At 41.3% G+C, this 18983-nt stretch overlaps 1 protein-coding gene across 2 annotated transcripts; it reads right to left on the reverse strand.

The window, feature by feature from the left end:
* Window positions 1-1885: 1885 nt before the first annotated feature.
* On the reverse strand, window positions 1886-18309 carry far1 (fatty acyl CoA reductase 1). 2 transcript variants are annotated; one of them, XM_026365415.1, is made up of 13 exons: window positions 18149-18308; window positions 14263-14370; window positions 13592-13708; window positions 13303-13478; window positions 12497-12676; window positions 11413-11590; window positions 10905-10949; window positions 10598-10722; window positions 10419-10486; window positions 8964-9135; window positions 6596-6725; window positions 5743-5870; window positions 1886-5389 (listed from the first exon to the last, which is right to left on the reverse strand). In XM_026365415.1, exons 2-13 carry the CDS (start codon window positions 14332-14334, stop codon window positions 5230-5232), a joined length of 1551 nt encoding a protein of 516 aa, XP_026221200.1. In that variant the 5' UTR covers window positions 14335-14370; window positions 18149-18308; the 3' UTR covers window positions 1886-5229. The 2 variants fall into 2 exon arrangements, with proteins under 2 accessions (XP_026221200.1, XP_026221201.1); XM_026365416.1 differs by lacking the exon at window positions 8964-9135 and adding an exon at window positions 8295-8466 and having other exon boundaries at window positions 5230-5389; window positions 18149-18309.
* Window positions 18310-18983: the final 674 nt, after the last annotated feature.

The raw sequence follows: 18983 nt of genomic DNA on the forward strand, positions 1-18983 counted from the left end.
GATCTACAAGGTGGTAATGACATGTGTGACATACAATGACATGTTGCAAACAAGTATACCAATCCACACATGCTAGACTGGTTTTAGTAGTGTATGTGCGAAAATATATTGCTAATCACTGCTGACTAGTTAAATACATTCAACAATTGTTTTTTTTTTTGTTTTTGTTTTTTTAAGGCTAAAGTTAAAGTACCTTAATTGCTGAAATATAGCTGCAGCAGTAAGTATCTGATTTTAATTTGCCCATGTTCTTTACTAGTGCTTATATTCCAGTTCTACTATGCAGTGCGATCCTGAACGGCAGAGTTTTCCCAGTAAAATCACCTCACATTTAAAGCTAAAAGCTTTCAGAAACTGGTTATACAGTAGATAATATCACCATTGTCCTGGCAGTAAATTAGGAAATGCAGAGATTTACAAAAAAAAAAAAAAAGTGTTGGAAAGTCAAATTAACAGTCGTGTATGGTAAAGATGAGAGTGTGTTTTCTGCCTCCGGGCTCCGACTCTAAGCCCTGTAAAGCTCCTGGTTCCTGTTTATGCAACCCAGTGGCCCAGGCACCACTGGGTGATCATTGCTAGTTGTGACTCAGTGCTTGGCATGGTTGCCGAGCCACAGTTGCCATGCGGCTGTTGCCAGGCGCCGCTGGGAGGAGCGTACTGTAAAATACTAAGGACTCACATCATTGTAGGATAATAGGGTCTACAAGTGGAAATCAGCACAGACGCCAGCTGTTAAAGATCTGTTTGTATAAAGTTGAACACGAGAAACTAATAAGTATCCAGACAGTTCCCTCACGTGTCTTTGGCTTATCTTGGATATCTAGATCTCTTCACATCTGAAACATGTTTGATATTTACTACTTACTGAGCAATACTTGGAGTCCAGACTCATAGTATAACTAAAAATGTAAATATTTGATAAGGCTGATGTTTTACATTTTGTCAAGATAAGATGGTGTCTAGTGTGCGAATGTAGAACATTACTTTTAGCAAATTCTTCTATGCTATAGAGCACTGTCGCATCGTTTAAAGATTAAAACACTGACAAATTTCCCTGACAACACAAGTTGTACTGGTCAGTGTGGTGTTCATTTGGTGAGAGCTGTAGCACAGTCATTACATTGAGTAAATTTCTTTTTCATGGGATTTGTTAAAGTTCAAAGCAGGAGGATGTAAAACTGGGTCAAATAAATTGTGATACAAAGGTGGTAGAAATATGCAGTATTAATGCTATAGTTAAAACTACATATACTGCATTTCATTTGTGATTCTAATACATTTTTAGCACGTTGAGCCCCATGTTGAGCTGAGTTTTAGATCTCACATTAAATCATTGTGTACCTTAAGTTTCAACCTGACAAAACCGTTTCCATAGACTGAGTTTTGGTCAATTGTAGGAAGCCATTTTAAATCTACTTTGACTTAATGCCTAATTCTGTGGCATGTGATTGGAGTTTCGTTCAAATTTGTTAGCCTGTTGGGACACCATTTAAAAAAAAAAAAAAAAAAAAAAAGAATATCCCTAAGTTGTGGTTTTAAACAGCCAATACTACAAGTTTTAGACTTTCCAAATATTAGCACTAAACTTCAGGATGTTACCCTTGCAGTCATTTCTGGAATATGAAAACTGAGTCAACCAAAATGGGACAGGCCACACCCTCCATTTAAGTATAATCCTCAATAGCAGCATTAAATCTTAATGGAGTGATTCAATAACCTCCACTTTAATCTACCTTCAAAGAGGGTGGCAGATCAGTTATGCCCCACAGGAAACAGGTCAGCTGGACAGATTGAGATTAATGGATCATTTGTCCCCCCCCCCCCCCCCCCCAACACTGGTAAAGACGCAATGCCTACAGTCAAAAGAACACACCTGAGTCAAGAGGATGATTAAACATTTATTCATTGCTTTTGGTTTACACACAAGGCACCCATTGATTTGTTTTTGGAGCTTCACATCGACATCTGTTGTAAGAACTTGCCTGTCAAACAGTGGCCTGTAGTAAAGTTGCTCAAAGCAGGAGCGATGACCATTATCTCAAGAACCACATGAACATTGGAAAAATTAACACTGGCACTCTAACAAGTCTGAATTCATCAGACCAAGCATATGGGCCCATGCTGTGTTGGCTATGTAAAGAAGCAGCAGATTATTTGAGTCATGAGAACATAAAGCTGGTATAGTCAACAAAATAAAGCCACCACTCCTACTTTGGCACGAGTGATCAATGCACCATCACATCAGAAACATGGAGGAAAAGGCTGGTAACATGTCCGAGAACAAAATGTAACAGAATGGTTAGCCGTTTTTAAAGAATAGAATTAGTTTGGAAGGGGGGGGATGCAGATGAGTTTGAAGACCTCGTGACTGTCAAAATGACAGAGCCCGAAAACCTATGTAACCGTTTACACCGAGGATATGAACAATTGAATGAATGATTCGGTCAAAGTAGAGGCTTTGGTCATTTCAAAGACGTGTGTATTCATAAGTTAAAGTGATCAGGATACAGTTGGAATGTGATGCGTCAAGTTTGTTAATCAAGACTCTGCGGCATCTGGACCAAATTCTAACAACTGGGTTGCACCAGTGTCACTAAAATCTGATCAATCACACAAGTCCTGTTAGATTATCCACATTCAAGTGTGTGAATATTAGCCTTGTCAAAAGACAACTCATGTCTGCACAATAACTGTTTAGCTTAGCACAAAAAAAAAAAAAAAGGTGAGAATGCTAATTTGACTGTATAAAGGCAACTTTTGGCAATTTTAAACCTGAATAAACCATGTGTAGACAATACATGTAAAGTGAGTCGTATTTCAAACCTATTCTCAGCATGGCAACAGTAGCTTCCTATAGTTGTGTGGTGCAACCATTTGACTCCAGGGATTTACTGGCTGAGACAAGCTGATGGGAGATTTGAGTGGATTGCTGATTTTAACATAACCAGGGTAGTCATTTCCCTCTGTTCAGTCTTTATGCCAAGCCAACCATCAGCTGACTGTAGCCTCTCATCCAAAACAAGGGAAAATATTTAGTGTTATGCAAATAGTTTAAAACTAAATATTGGATCAAATGTGAGCATTCAAGAACTTGTTCCAAGCAGAGTTGATGCAGATGTTACTTTAGTGCAAAGGCCCTGTTTGACAAACAATTCAGTAGTAGGGACATCAAACGCAAGAACATGAAAAAAGGTACCCATTCGGCCATTTCACTTCTCAAATCACAGTGATGCTGAGCTTGAAGGATAACCCTGAATTAGACCACACTTTCCACCAAGCACACCACAGAAACTGTCACTGACAAAACTGACCATTTGTTCAGTCACAAGGAAAGGCTGACAACAGCAAGAATCACACCGCCCTCCACTGAACACTCTTCATGTTAATGGCAATTAGTATGGTTAAATTGGTAAATGAGCTGGGAAGATTCTGGCTGTGCAAAGAATCCAGGCTGTGTTTTCTATTACATTCAGAAGATATAAACTGTAACAAGAAACCATATTCAATCCAGCTCTAGACATACTGCGCTTATGTTTACATATCTACAGCAGCTGCAATTGGTTGAACAAGCTCCGAGTCAGTAAAATAGCCACTGTAAGCATAAAAATACATTGTTTAACTGTAAATAGCCCTAAAATTTACCCCCCCAGTCTACAAAATGCTGTACACAATTACAAAACCATAGATCTGATTGCTCTCATCTCACATTGAGTATTGACAAAACTTCATGCACAACTTCCATTAGGGTCTGTTAAACTACACATAATCCTGTAAATGGGCTCATGCTGTGAAATTTGTTAATAACCGCCGGACATTCAGAGGGTAAAGATATGCATACATAACTAAAAATGGAAGTAAACATTTATGTCCAAATTAAATTAAGTAAAAAGACAAAGTGCAGTAGCACATGACAAGCTGAGCCATCTCACACACTGAGGGCGGGGAAAAAAAAAAAAAAAAAAAAAAAAAAAAAAAAAAAAGAAAAAACCACACCACCTTTTAGATGAGCTACAGTTAAGGCTACCTGAAATAGTGTACTAGCATAATAAATGTCAATCAGTAACTGAGGAAATGGGAGAAGCAGCCAAACCTGAAAATATCCTCAACTCCAACTGTCTCCACCCTCTGAGCTAAAAGACAGAGCTAAGAGACATTTTGGCAAAAGTAGCTTTACAACTGCTGTGAATGACAAAGGGAAACTGTAGAGCAAGTATTAGCTTCATTTACAAAGTCTGCTGAAGAGTACCATGACCTGACAATGCTATGAAATTGCCATCTATATTGTGCTTTGTCAAATTTTAAGAAATTTAGAGTTGTCAGTAGGCATAGAGTAGTCATTCAGGAATGCAGTGTTGAGGATATGTTATTACCAAGGAGGAAGAGGGAAAAGCCAAAGATAAATCTGAATTAACGGTCAGTATTGCTGATCAACTTTCTTTGAACCAAGCTGCTGGTGCACCACAACAACCACTAGCTGAAAGACACTTGAGGGAAAGACTGGTCTGGAGATCATGATGCTAAGGTGAGCCCAGCCCTGAATGAGGCAGAACCATCCCTCAACTGCCTTCAACCAAATGTGCAAAACCAGCTACAAAGTTACAGTGTAGTATATACTGCCAGATGAAAATCCCACCACCACAAAACTGACCAGCATCCAACAAACTTCAGAGAGGGAAGGGAAAAAAAAAAAAAAAAAAAAAAAAAAAAAAAACCACACACACCCCACATACAGAAGAGACTTGCAGTACCAGTACATGACTGAGCCTGGGCTGACTCAGAACCAGTTTGACGGCTTTCGTGGCACAAGATTGTTGAATGCATAGTTCTGTTTCGCAGCTAGGTGAGCAGATCAATGAGATGGAGCAAGTTTGCAGGCAGTACTGAGTAGAAAAACTGGCACCAGGGAGTTAGAGTGGGGATTAACAGTATGAGTGTGCGTGGTGCTGCTTCTTCCAACTAGTCCAAGTGCTGTACATTGAGAGAACTCCTTGTCCTCCACATGAATTGCTAGACATCGGTTAGATAGCTCTGAGATGGGCAACAATTAGGCTGCTGTGGACTTCAAGGCTCACCCAAGAGCTGTCTGTTCATGACATTTTAACAGTTCTACTTAATCCTTGAGTGCCAGAGACCATATAGTACTGTTTGAGACCTGTCATAATCCACAGCCATTTTCTTCACATCTTCACCCCCCCTGCTTTGTCAACACAACTGTGTCCCCCTGGCTCATTATCTCATGGTGGAGGAAGCTCTGAAGTAGGAGAGGAATTTGTAGCACAGGCTCACCACAAAATACCAGATGTTTCTGGCCATCTGGGAGCGGGCGATGAAGATTCGCCAGATGAGAACAACCAGGATGGTGTTGAAGGTGTAGCGGATGTTCCTCAGTCTGGAAAACAAAAAGAAAGAAATGTATAATATATAGACCAATCATAAATGTGGTCATTTGGCATTTCTTGATTCCCTTTAATTTCTGTAGGCCGAATTATATGCAAGTTAGTGGATTACTGTAATAACTGCTCCACTAGAAATAAACAGATTAGACAAAACTAATTTGATGAAAGATACATTAAAGGATGAACTGTAATACTTGAAAATGCAGGCAATGGGAAAATGTTGACATTTATGTAGTAACTTTAATAAGGGTAATCTTCTCATGTGAACCACCAATAGGAGGTCACAGTACATCTTACAATGGCTGTAGGAGTTAAGACAAGTAGAGATCCAAGTCTTTAGTCTTACTTATTCAGGTGTTTGCGTGCAGCAGGCAGGCCTGACAGCTCTTCATTCAGGAGGTATTTTTTGGTGCCCATACAGTAAGTTTCCATGTATTCTGGCCAGTGCAGCTGGCGCATGTCAAAATTAAACACCTGCAGAGGGGAGAAAAGAAAAAACCCACCATTACCCCTTTCCTGGAAGACAATTCTAACAATAAGCCTTTACTCTCAAAGATGATGGCAAGTCTAAGACAAGGATACACCGTCAAGGCTCTGAGCTTAATGTTAACATTGTATGGAGTGCTACCCCCCCCCCCCCCCCACACACACACACTCCTCTGCACAAACATTAAAAGTAGACTTTCAACTCTAGTAAATAGGTCCTCCAATTTGTATGTAACAAATTCCCAAAGTGTTTTAGCATCATGGGTCATGATCGGTGCCACAGCTCTAGCAGGCTCAATTCTAATTTATCAAGTGATGCATTCTGCTGTGAGGACAAAATGAAGACTAGTTTTGTGATGAAAGCTCACCAGCACATAGCTTGTTTAAGTGAAACTTAGGTGGGGTTAAGCAGGCCTTCTAATGGTGCTCTGTGACTTCACTCCTTGAATAACTATAAAGCCTACACAACATACAGAGCATTCTTCTGTCAAGAGGATAGGGACAACAAGTCAGTGTCAGGAAGTGCAGATTTTGTTCTCCCCTAGAAGTTCTGAACAATGGCTTTATTCACCAAAATAACTAGTGAATGCATTACTCACTATTGTAGCTGGCCTGCTATGAGACATTAACACATTTCAGTATATAAATGTCTGCTGCAGCCCCTGCACAAGCTACAACACGGACAAAGTGTGAATGACATCTTTTGTCCCTACCTTCTTATCCTCTGGGCTCATCTGGGCAATCAGCATGGCCACATTGTCTGTGTTCCACACCCAGGAGTGACTGGTGAAATACTCCAGGACCATCATGGCTTTGTGAAGACGAGTGATTGTCTTCATCATCCTAAGATAAAGCAATTAAAGCAACAGAGAAGGAAGTGAGAAGTTTGACATAAGGAAAAGAATGGCACAATAGAGACAGAGGGAAGATGGACAAAACAGATGGCGTATGTGGGAAGCGTAGCAGAAAGAGGAGCCATGTGAGCAGAGTAAAGAAACCGTGTTGGTAGGGATAAGAGGGGTGAGCTGAGAATTCAAATGTGTTGGGCCAGGATTGGCTGGACTGAAGCTTTACTGTAAACTTAATTTAGATTCAAATCCAACTGTTTCAAGGTTATGCATTTCATATCAAGTGACATGAATCACCAATTTCTATTCCAATAATTAATATAGGCAGATGAGGTAGACAGTGCTGTGTGTAGACCAACAAGTGTCACAAGAAAACGGTGTGTTCCACACCCAAGAGTAATAGGTGAAATACTCCAGGACCATTAGTTTTGAAGACAAGCGATTGCCTTCATAAGATAAAGAATAAAACAGAAGTGAGATGTTTGCAGTTTTTTTTTATAAAACCCAATTTGCCAGTAAAAAAAAAGTTATTTTTTCCACAGCACTGTATGCTATTAGGGTGCCAATTTCTTAGCTGGACAGCGAAAGTCAGCTGAGGTCTAACTGGAATAAATCTTGGTGTTGGCCAGGAAAACAGACAAAGTACGCTGACAAATAGAGCCATGAGCAAAATTTAGATATGTGCAAGTAATCACAATGCAAATTGAATGAACTCTGCTTTCCAGTCTCAAGAATACTGCCATCCTGTTAACACAAGTGAATCCACTACATTTACCAATTCAAGTGATCATAATTGAAGTGACACTGAAAACCAGGTAAAAAGTGTTGCAGTAACTAAAGTAAGAATTAAAAACCAGCAGCACAGATTAGATGGAGGATATAAGATCTGAGTCTTCAAACTGCACAGTTACTCGGTAAGCCACAAATTTAAGTTTCTCTTTTTAAAAATATGGTTGTAACCATGTAAAACAGAGCCATACTATATTTGAAGTCAGTTACAATAAAGCAGACGGATGACTCGGATTCCTCCTCCTGTAAAGGTGAGATTCATAGGATGCGATACATGCATGGCTGATTAGTAGCACAAAAGCAGAGATGGTTACTTATGTTAGCGACACTCCCAACTAGGATCCAACACCACCCATACATGTAATTTAACTATAAAGCTGAATCAATTTCCAACAGCACTGTGGCCAACCAACACCGTTTTAAAGGTATTTTTTTTTCCCCAAAGAGTGAGAAAAGCAATGGAAGCTGTTAAGTTCACATGCAAAACAATTGTTTCAGTGTGACATGTCTGCCTGAGACTTAACAACTTTCTAGATGGACCAAAAAGCCCCATGGTGCCTCAGGGTTTTCATGATTGGGTGAGTTGATATGATGTCATGGTCACATGGCTTGACAGAAAAACAAGCCTTTGAATTCAAGAAAGAAAAAAAAAAAACCATGCACTTCCAGAAAACAGTGTACACTGTTAATTAGGCTCACCTTGTGCCCCCCCCCCACCCTCTCCTGCCCCTTCTTCCCACTATCCATGAGGGTCTTTGCGGTGTTGCAACCTTACCGGGGCTTGCGGCCTGTGAGCCTGAGATAGCCGTCATAGAGCAGGGCTGGCAGCGTGTGGCTGACAGTGGTCCAGTACTGATTAGTAAATGGGTTGGAGCGCAGATTGACATTGGGCCTTCTGAAGGCCTGCTCTAAGGGATTGGTCTTGAAGGTCATGTTTATACAGTACTCTGTAGAAAAGAGATACACATGACAGGAGAAGAAGGACGAGATGAAGAATGTGCCTTTCCTCCTCAACATTACGCAAAAGGCCGGACCTGTGCAACAGGCCCGTCATTGGCACCTCGACATCTAAACTGTCCGCAGATCAAAAATGTCTGGGTTCCCAAGTGTCTAGACTAAAGGTCCCCCATAGTCCATTTATTGGATGGACTGAGAACACCTTAGTGCTGACATTTTGGGAACCTAGACAATGCTGACATTGCAAGTAGCAAAATGTAAAGAGTGCAGAACCCATGAGTAATCCTGTTTATGCAGGTGAGCAGCTGGGTTATACACTCGAACAAAACTGCATGCAAGCATCTTTCAACACCTTAGCATCACAGCTACAACATTAGGCTACACTAAAAAAGTGAGCAGTAAAGCAGCAGAGGTAGGCGTGTAGGGGAATTTGGCACTGAAACAGAACAGGTGTGGTACGTCCGAGGCAGCGGCGACAACACGTTACCTGGGCTCTCGTCCAACCAGCCTGAGATACATATCATAGAGAAAGGCCGGAGCCTTGTGGCTCACAGCAATCCAATACTGATTGATTAGGTGATTGGATGTGAGATTAACATTGGGCCGACGGAAGGCCTGCTCAAGGGGGTTCCTCTTGAATGTGGATATTACATGGTACTCTAAGAAACAGAAGGTTGTTCAACACAAGTCAATTAGCAGTTCAAAATTTTACACCAAGTCCAATGCTTTAAGCCACAATGACAAGGTCTTCATTGCTGTTCTGGAGCTTGTGAATATGTCACACCATCTTAGACAGTCAAATTTATTACAATGTTCTGTCAACTTCTGTTGCTATGGTACACAATTAACCCCAAGTCTCAATTAGATTTTAAAGCCAGTGTGACTGGGATTTGAGAGCATTCCACTGAGCAGCATTCAATGGGCAAACAAAGCTTTAACACAATTATAGTTGATGCAGGAAAGCTAAGGCTGAGTGATAAAGGAAATTGTGATTTTCAAACAGGTACAGTTATTTTCAAGTTACTGTAGGCCGAGTAGTTTAATTTGCATGTTATGCGATGCCATCCATGCCTGCTGACAGAAAGCCTAGCCCATACAGTGGGAATAGTTTAACACCAGTTTATTCCTACATTTCAAAGCGCAAATGATTGTGCCATTATTACCCACAATGCAACTCAACTGTTGACAGTTGAGTCTGAGATTTGTGTTTTATGCTAGCAGTGCCCAATGTTGTGTCAACCACAAATTCAAGGCGGATATGAGCAGGCTAGAGCTCTGTAAATGCACAACTTTTACACAGGAGTATTAAATACAAATAGGCCAGTGTTCAAATGTCCACATTTTAGTGGTTTAAAGTCAAACTCTATAAATCCACAAACACACTGGGCAAAGAAAGTTGTGAGAGATAATCATAAGCTTCAGAAAAGTTACAAAAATGGATCATGGGGTGAAATGTTACAGCTTTCAGTGGACTTCAGTCTTTAAAAAAGGCCAGCATAGTAAATTTCTGTTCCCATTACTCTGTATAGCCTTACTTGACTCAGATGTGGATAATTTTAACAAGATGTTTTCAGACTGAATTCAAAAGGTCAAATGTCAAAACTTCCATTTTTCCTGTCAACACCTGAAAACCATGAACCATTTATGTACATGTTATATCCATATGAATCTCAAATGTGAAACATTACATAGACTCAATTTTTGTGCAAAGTCACAATCAAACTCCTGAAGTTGCAGCAGATAACATTGGTCTATTTTATGTGTATTTTTAATACCAACATCTGTTGTAATGCATGTAGTATTGATGAGGGATTAGTTTAATGTCTTATATATCAGCTTAGGTGTGACATGCAGTGGATTCTTTAAATATCATTATGACATCCTATTTAAAGCATAAGCGTCATTGACAACTCCTGTGTTTAGGTAAGAACAGATGTCATACCAACTTCTCCCCAGTGAAATGGGTTGATCCCACCAGTTGTGCAGTTGTACACTGGGATGTTTTTAGACCTGTGGTGGGAAAGAGATTTGTTACCAAGCACTACTGGGGGACAAAACAAAATAGAAATCTCAAACAAACTTTAAAATGAACAATGCAAGAACATTATGTGTGGTGCCAACCTGCATGTTTGTTTTCCAGAGTACCATGCTGCAGCAATCGTGGTGTTGATGACCACATCCACAGGCACCAGATCGGCAACAGCATCATTAGACGCCCTCATTGTGCGCAGGATCCCCTTACCAGCCTACATAGGGAAAGTCCATTAAGATAAGATTGAACAAAGGGCATCGAGAGAAATAACAGCACTAGAAAGTGTACAACTGTACTGCAAGTTGCCAATTTTTGTATCCACACTTATTTCATTATGGTAATAATCAATATCTAGAGTTCATAAAACCACCTACATAGTCTGTCCACAGTACTTACTGCAATGAATATTCCACTAGGTCCATTGTAGTTATCAATCCAACCCTTTTAAAAAAAAAAAAAAAAAAAAAAAAAAAAGTCATTCCACATTATATGCAACAATAAAGGCTTATACAGGGGCTTCCCTACACTATTGTAGATTTATGTAGATGAAAGACATCCATTCAAAACACCACAATTGCAAGTGAAAGGGTATAAATACTCTAAAGCCCTTGTGGAAACACCAACTCACCATCACTGTTTGCACAGAACAGATAACAGAAGGAGAACTGTTGAAATCTGTTATGCTGCCTCCTAGCAGTACTCTTGTGATCTTATGTAGAACTAATTGACCCTCCCAACTCATGTCAAGCTGCCCATTCTAGATCTCAAGCCAAGGGTAGCAGTAGAATGTTCTTGATGCATTGTTTAAATGGTAGATCAAAACAAGTTTTAATCACTTCAAGTTGATAACCCCTCACTTACAGATCATCTTTAAACTGCAACACTAATAGCTTGAGTCACTCACTGGGAAGGGCTCCTTCCAGCTGGCTCCAACTATGGAGGGCCTGACAATGGCTATGTTGAGGTCTCCTGCCTCCTGCTGCACCAAATACTCAGCCAGGGCTTTGGTGTAGGTATATGTGTTGGGACGTGCTCCTATCAGCTTGGGAGTCAGTGCTGTCACTAGGTCATCATCCATCCACCTAGGAGGGAAAACATTTTCAAAAAATATATTTAACCCCAACATAACTTAAACCACAGACAATCATTACTGTATTATGTAAAAATTAAACCCAAACAAAAACCAGCCTAGTGCTAAAAGACTGTTACATGCTGCAGGACCTCATTTCATGCCATGCTTCTTCCTCCACTCATTTCCTGTCTGACCTTGATATTAGTAAGGAAGTGCCCAAAAGTCTAATTTTATCATTCAGCTTCCTGTCTACACTGGAACTGGGAATGTGTCACATGTGGACAGACATCTGCAGCAAATATCTGAGAGCTGGGAGATCATGCAATTCAACTGCTATTTACATACTGCTTAGGCCAGTTCTGGCCACTGCATTAGGATCAGATTCATTTGTAGCATTTACAGAACAGCACCATGTTCAAGCCATGTCAAATCAAGTGACATGGTGCCCTCCACCTGAAATGTGGGAGTCACTATACAATGCACACCTCAAAACTAAATAATTCTGAATCCCTTGCAGTGATGGAACCAGACCATTCGATTGGGTGGCCAGAGAGGCCAGTGCTCAGTTTGAAGTTGCCAACTTCCCACTCAGAAGGCAGTTTTTGCCAATTAAATGTTTTCTCCAGCGCTCTTAATACTTTAAAAATATACTAGTTGAGTAGAGCTGCTGCAGCATCAAAAGCACTGCTATACATACCTCTTAGCTTGACCAACTAATCTCTATTCATTCTGCAGGTTCTAATGAATCACTAATGTAGTTCAGCTATTGGCAGCCTCTAACTTTAGTAGGCCAAGCTGGCATGCTCAGTGCATGTTGTTAAGCTTGATTATACTTTTCTACCATTAATAAGTCCAAAGAAACATTCTTAAAAACCCATTGAGTGCATGATAGCAGAAAGAACCCAGATCAGCTTACTCCAGCGTATCGATGAGTTTGTGGTAGTCTACGGGGGGAGGGTAGACAATTTCCTCAATGAGCTCACGATCACAGTTGGCGTAGGCTGTAGAGACATGAAGGAAGATCTCCAGGTGCTTCATCTTGTGGGCCAATGTCACCATTTTCTGGGTGGCCAGGACATTCAGCTGCACTGCATCTCTGAGACCAGAAGAGAAATGGATAGTTTGACACACATGCTTTCCACTGAACAGACAGAACAAACCTCTTAAGTAAACTGTTATGTAACCCATTATTGCCACTTCCATTATGACTGTCTTGTAGTTAGGCTGCCAGGTCTGGCAACATGCTGTAATGAGGAAACGTATCACCCAGTGGTCTGTGTGGCTAACTGATGTTTAGTAGCATCTGGATAACAGTTCTAGGTTACAGATGAATAAAAGTACTTGCTATGACACATTCATGGTTGTTTTGATCCTTTTCCACAGATTTAATCAAGTTTAATGCTATATTAAAAACTTGAACCAAACTTAAAATGAAATACAAAAGTTAGATAGCAGTGATCAGAACTGTGTCCTAGTTTAGCAAAAACACTGCCAATTTCCTGCCAGATAAGGCGATTTGCTGATTTGCTGAGGGAGGTGTCAGGTGTCCCAGTATACTGTAAACAGGGCAGTGTCAACACCAACTTGCTTTTACTGTTAAGCTAACTCCCATAATATTGAATGGCCTCCTAGCTGACTTTCACTGAATAAGCACAGACCATCAGCTTCATACCTTAATGTTAATTTATGAAGTGCCATTAGAGAGGCAAGGAGCAGACTTACTTGAGTGGCTCATTGAAGCGGATAGTGGCAGCACAGTGGAAGACAATGTTAACATTTTCCATTAGGATGCCCTGATCCTCTTTACTCAGATCCAGCTCTGGCTGGGTGAGGTCGCTGTTAATTGCAATGATCTTCTCAGCAAAGCCTGGCTGCTCTTCTTGTAATCTGTCAAAGAGCTGAGGAAACAGTTCTAATAAATAAAAATAAATGTATATCATGTATAAGCTGGTTGCTACATGTTAAACTGGTAAATTATAGCACAAGCCCAGCCATCTACCCCACTACTTACCTTGCAGCTGATCATATCCACCACACGGGCTTTAGGACTCTGGCCAGCTTTTGACCTGACCATCACATAGACAGTTTTAACTCCTGAGCAGGACCTCAGCAGCTTCTCCAGCAGCACCTTGTATAGATAATGATACAGTCTTCAGATCAAGCATAACCAGTTAAACCCCCCCCCCCCCTTTGGAGCACTGAGCTGATACTAGGCAACAAACATTTCTTACTGCAAGCTCATTTTGTTCATTGCAGAACTAGACAGACATGAGGCTGTGGTTCAGGAACAGAATGCTTCTTCCTCCACAACATCTGAACAAGCAAACTGCAAACTTAACATCCAAAAAACAATGGCCTTCGTGTTTAGTAGGAGGCAGCAAAACCACAAGCATAAAGACTTGGCCATATTGATCATCCCTCAGATTGTAAAAATAAGCAACTCCTGCTAATACTAAAATAATTAACACAATAGGGCAAACATGTCACATTGTTGTGAACAATCTTCTCCTTGCTTCACTTAAAAGGTGTGAATAGATGTTAGTCTGTATATACACACATACTAATGATTAAATCAGTATTGTATGGTACTCCATTTTAGGGAATCTCCTTAAAAGGCTTTCTAAACTTGCTGCCCACCTCACATGTTCTATTAACTAGTTGCCTCTTCAGCCACTACTGTACCTTTCCCATGAAGCCTGTTGCTCCTGTGATCAGCACGTTTTTTCCTGCATAGTATTCTGGGATGGTTGCCATGATGTCTGCAGTCCTGTTTGGCAAGCACTGCAACACCTGCAGGGGGAAGAACACAGGGGTCACAGATGAGACCAATGTCAGTCTGATTCTTTTGCAGTGTTAACTAGTCGCAAATAAAGCTGCAACCAACACTTAGTTTTCCCTATTCCATTCCTGTGAAACTTGAGTTTCAGCTAGAAGCAGAAATGTGAATATAGTGCTACAGAAAGTTTTATACATGTACTCAAACTAGAACCACAGGAAGCTGAGAATTTGTGAAAATTTCCATTAAAAATGCCCCAATACACAAAGGGTGAGGTCTTAAATGCATAGCCATTTGAGAAACATCAAAATGCAGTTTCCTTTAATGTGTCAAGCAAAAACTACAAACATCCACCTGCCATTTCATGCAACACCAAAAACCAAATACTTCTGCACAATAAACTGAAAAAAAAAACAAACATCTACCCAGTTTATTTACTGATAAACCCTACCAAAACATGGCCAATAAAAATATTTTTCCAGCTGTGTGACAACATACAAGACATTGTTTTATCAGAAACAAGACACCCAAGTAGGTGCGCATAAAAATCAAGGACAGCATCTGCTGAAGTTATTCTCTGATCACAAGTGATTGTTGCATGCAATAGAGGCAACTCTTGAGTCATGTATATGCCTCACAGAAAGCATCTTCTTGTGAACTACCTGGTGTAAACAGCTGACAAGATCTCAGAAGACTTGTGAACAACCAATCTGAAACAATATTAAAGGTTTCACCAAATACAAATTTAACATTTTAAGCTTCCTCTTGACTTTACAGCTCAAATGTTAAAGTGAGATTCTGTGATAGTTGCCTGAGTTTTGTAGCAATTACAGTTAAACCAGTTATTCAGCTTTGCAGTCCGAGTAACTATGTTACAGTATGTAAAGCGTTTGTCACAACTGGAGGTTAAGAGTCAGATGTTAACATTGAACACGTTAGCACAAGAGGGGCTTTTTCAGTTCCCATTTCAACCATGACAGCAGATAAAATCTAGAAGTTTACTACAGTCTGAATTCAGTTTCCCCACCTACACAGCAGTAGCCTAAAAATAACCAACAGCACTTGTGAGTTAAAGAGGTGACAAGAATATTTTCTTCTATTACAAAAGGCACCATCCCCTGTGGAACTGTAACATTTCCTCAGCTGAACCAACTCTCTGGACACCTGCATGAGCTCTGGTCATTTCTGCAGATACAGTTTGCTGCAGCACACCCTGTGCCAAGCCAACTGTACTGTCACAGCACCAGCTGTAACCAAGCTGCACTGACGGATCACTTCACATTCTGCCCCCTAGACACTAAACCAAGGTGTCGTGTGGGTCATTCCTCCACTACTCTTGATGTCATTAGGTTTGGCATAAACATTTGAGAATGCTTATATAATCATGATAATGTAACAGTTAAAAGATTAGACATGGGCACTGAATAGTGTTTTCTGTGCATGCTAGTGGCCAAGGTATATCAACTATTAGACACCAAAAAAAACAACAAACACACACACAAAAAAGACTTAACTTCAAATTGCAGGTTTCCTTTAACTTCTTAGAGAGAAAAAAAAAAATACAAAGGGCAATGGTGTCACCAGGCTTTGAAGAGATGTCCAGTGCATGTGGTCTCAGAGGCCAAGTACCTCTTGCCAAAATCTAAATAAAGTTCTTGGTATCTAAAATGGTTTAGTATTAACAGAGAGCACATTATTATGCTTGTGCAGTTTGTGTATGTGTTGTGCAAGTGTTAAATTCAGGGTGTGTGCAAAACCTGACAGTGACATGATCAATGCAAACATGCAAGCACACGGCTTCTGTTGTTTCAGAATGATTGTGCCAATACTGACAATGACACCAATAGTGCCTAGGTCTAGGAGCATACATTAAGATGTAAAGAAGAAATGGACGTGCATGTGACAAACACTACAGTATTTAATGCACACGCCTCTTTGTGGTCTCATGCATATCGTTTCGGCAAGGGGGAACAGTTGGCACAAAACAGCCAGGAGTTTTTACAACAGAAGCCTCTAAAGCAGTGTGGAGTGACAAGCTGTAGATCTGAGAGGAGTAACAATGTTTGGATGGAAACAACTGCATGCCAGTGAGGTTATGCTGCATTCACTGGCAGAGTAGTGAGACTCACATTTATTCCTGCTGCCTTGTCTACAAACCAACAGGTGCATGTATTTTATGGAAAGATGCTGTGAACTATAGGGTGAGAAAACTGCTAAAAATGACATCTTGATAAACCAAGCTGATGCCCTGTTTAAGTCACTGTGTGGGAAGAGCACTGCAGAACTGGGACAACCTACAGGTAAAGACATCACTTTCCCTGATGTATTCCCTGAACAGAGAACCTGGTGCCCTCCTGAAGTTGATCAACTGCTTTTGTAAAATTAAAGTGTTAAAGTGTTGTCTGCAGGCCAACAAAGTACTGAAATCATATACCTGAGCCCAGCTACCCACCTGGGCCCTTCTGTGGCCTTTGATCAACTGTATGGAAAACCTACTGTAGCTTACAGTCAGGCAGCAAGTTGATCCCTGATGCCACATCTTTACTCTGAATAATTGATGCCTAAAACTGGGCACCTGAGGCTGAGGTTAAACAGCTTTGACATCAAACTGTCCCAGAGGAGCAGTCGATGTCTGACTAAAGTGAAAACCAGCTCCTATATCAAAAACAAGCTGTACAGTGTTTACAATGAACAAGCTTTGCTACCACTGACATTCACTGAAAAACATCCTAAGCCCCTCACGGAGCAGATGACATGTGATGACTCAAAGGCAACAGTGGCAGGCCATGGTGAGTGATGAGTTCTCCAGTAACAGATCAAGAAACATCCATCCGCAATCTTATTCAACAAAATGCCATCTTCACACTCATGGTTATACTACCAAATCCACCATTGTTGCAGGTGGCCTGTTCTGCCTTGCATTACAGGTCAAATTACCCACATGAGCTAAAGACAGACAGAAAGTGAGCACTGCAAATAGCAGGACTACCAGCAGCAGTGGACAAATGGCAGCATTGCAGACTCCAAATAACACGGATGTCAAGGGGTGGGCGAGCCCAGTCCACAAGGACCACTTCCCCATTTTCCACACTTAGTACAGGGCTAAGTGAGAAAGTAAAATACTCTGAGCAGCACTCCCAAGCTAAGAGCACATCACTGCTGAGACGGCCGCATCTAAACAGTGCCAACATGGATAAAGTCAGATGTGTTTCTAAGAGATTAGCCTGTAGCAGAGCAGGCAGCAGAGAGGAAGCAGAGTCCGACAGACAGACGAGGGCAGCGGATCCCGTGATTGTCATTACACACAGCTGGCGCACATCACCAGTCTGCGTCCATTAGCACGACAGGCGAAACAACAAAAAGAGAAACAGACTCGTGTCTGGTCTGGACAGCATTTAACGTGAACACTGCGAGGCCGGGCGGCGAGTTAAAAGTCAGGCTAACTCTTACCTTACATCAACTCAAAGTACGTCTCAGGCTCTTGGAGCAGCTCCTGATTTAAACGCTTTAAACGTCAGTGGCAGGCTGGCGGTCGTTAACAAGCTAATTAGGACCCTGCTGAGGCTGCAGCAGCGCCACTGAACTCCAGACTGAGGAACGGACGTGACTCGTGTTCATCAACTTGCCACACGGTAACGTGTTGAGCATCTTCCTCCACGCTTTCACCCACAGCCACGGCCCAACGAGCGCCATAGCTCACAAAACACACACACATATATATATCTACATACATACATACATACATACATACATACGCGGCCTTGGTGCAATTCAACAGGGGGGTGTACGTACCAGAAATAGCGAGGTTTTACCGGGCTCTGGAGTGTGAGGTGAAGCAGCAGCGTGGACCGCTACCGAGGCGTCAGAGGGGAGACTCAGCAGGAAGCCGCGAACCTGGGCGGATATATGCGCCGCCGTGACGTCATCGGGTCTCCGAGACCGCTAGAGACAAACGGGAGGTCTCACTCCTCTCTGTTTCACCGCGTCTTAAGAAGCAAAGCGCGCTAATGAGATTAAAAAGTTGCAATTGTGTTAATGAGGTTTTGACTTTTAAAAGTCAAAATCTAATAAAAAAAAAAAGTAAACATTTTATACATCCTGAGTTGGAGTTATGAGGTGGGAAGTCAAGCTTTTTACTTTTATGTCATACTGTTTTGGACTGTCACATAAGTCCAGAAGTTGGATCAGCCAAACTACACATACAAGTGTGTGTGACTTGTTTTTCAAGCATCCCTGCACCAACTGCTTCTGATTGGCTGAACACACCTGATCCAGGTAATAGTGGGAAGGGCAGAGATTCATGTAGCTGGAAAACAAACAGGGCTGTGGCTCCTTAGAACCAGGGTTGCCTACACCTGGTCTAGTAACATGTGGCAGCTCTGTCAGCTCTGGATTATCGTGTTTTGGTGGTCCAGGGCGAAAATATTTATCTTGGAGGTCAATAGGGGTATATGTACCCAGATCCTTTCCAGTTCCCTACCTAACAACCCTGGCCACACAGCAAAGAACTGCCCCACGTCAATTAGGTGGATGAGGATAAGGCTTATGGGTATTGTAGCATATTTTGTCTTTTAACACCAAGATTTGTTAGGGAGACATTTTAAATATATGACAACTGTAACATTAG

The sequence above is a fragment of the Anabas testudineus genome, chromosome 6 (assembly GCF_900324465.2).
Source record: "Anabas testudineus chromosome 6, fAnaTes1.2, whole genome shotgun sequence".
NCBI classification, from domain to species: domain Eukaryota; kingdom Metazoa; phylum Chordata; class Actinopteri; order Anabantiformes; family Anabantidae; genus Anabas; species Anabas testudineus.

Coding starts and splice junctions, on each gene's coding strand:
- far1 (XM_026365415.1), bottom strand. CDS start 14,334: ATGGCAACCATCCCAGAATACTATGCAGGAAAAAACGTGCTGATCACA. Junction 13,709..14,262: donor CAACAGGCTTCATGGGAAAG/GTACAGTAGTGG, acceptor TATCTATACAAG/GTGCTGCTGGAGAAGCTGCT. Junction 6,726..8,963: donor CTGGTTGGACGAGAGCCCAG/GTAACGTGTTGT, acceptor GCTTTATCTTAG/GATGATGAAGACAATCACTC.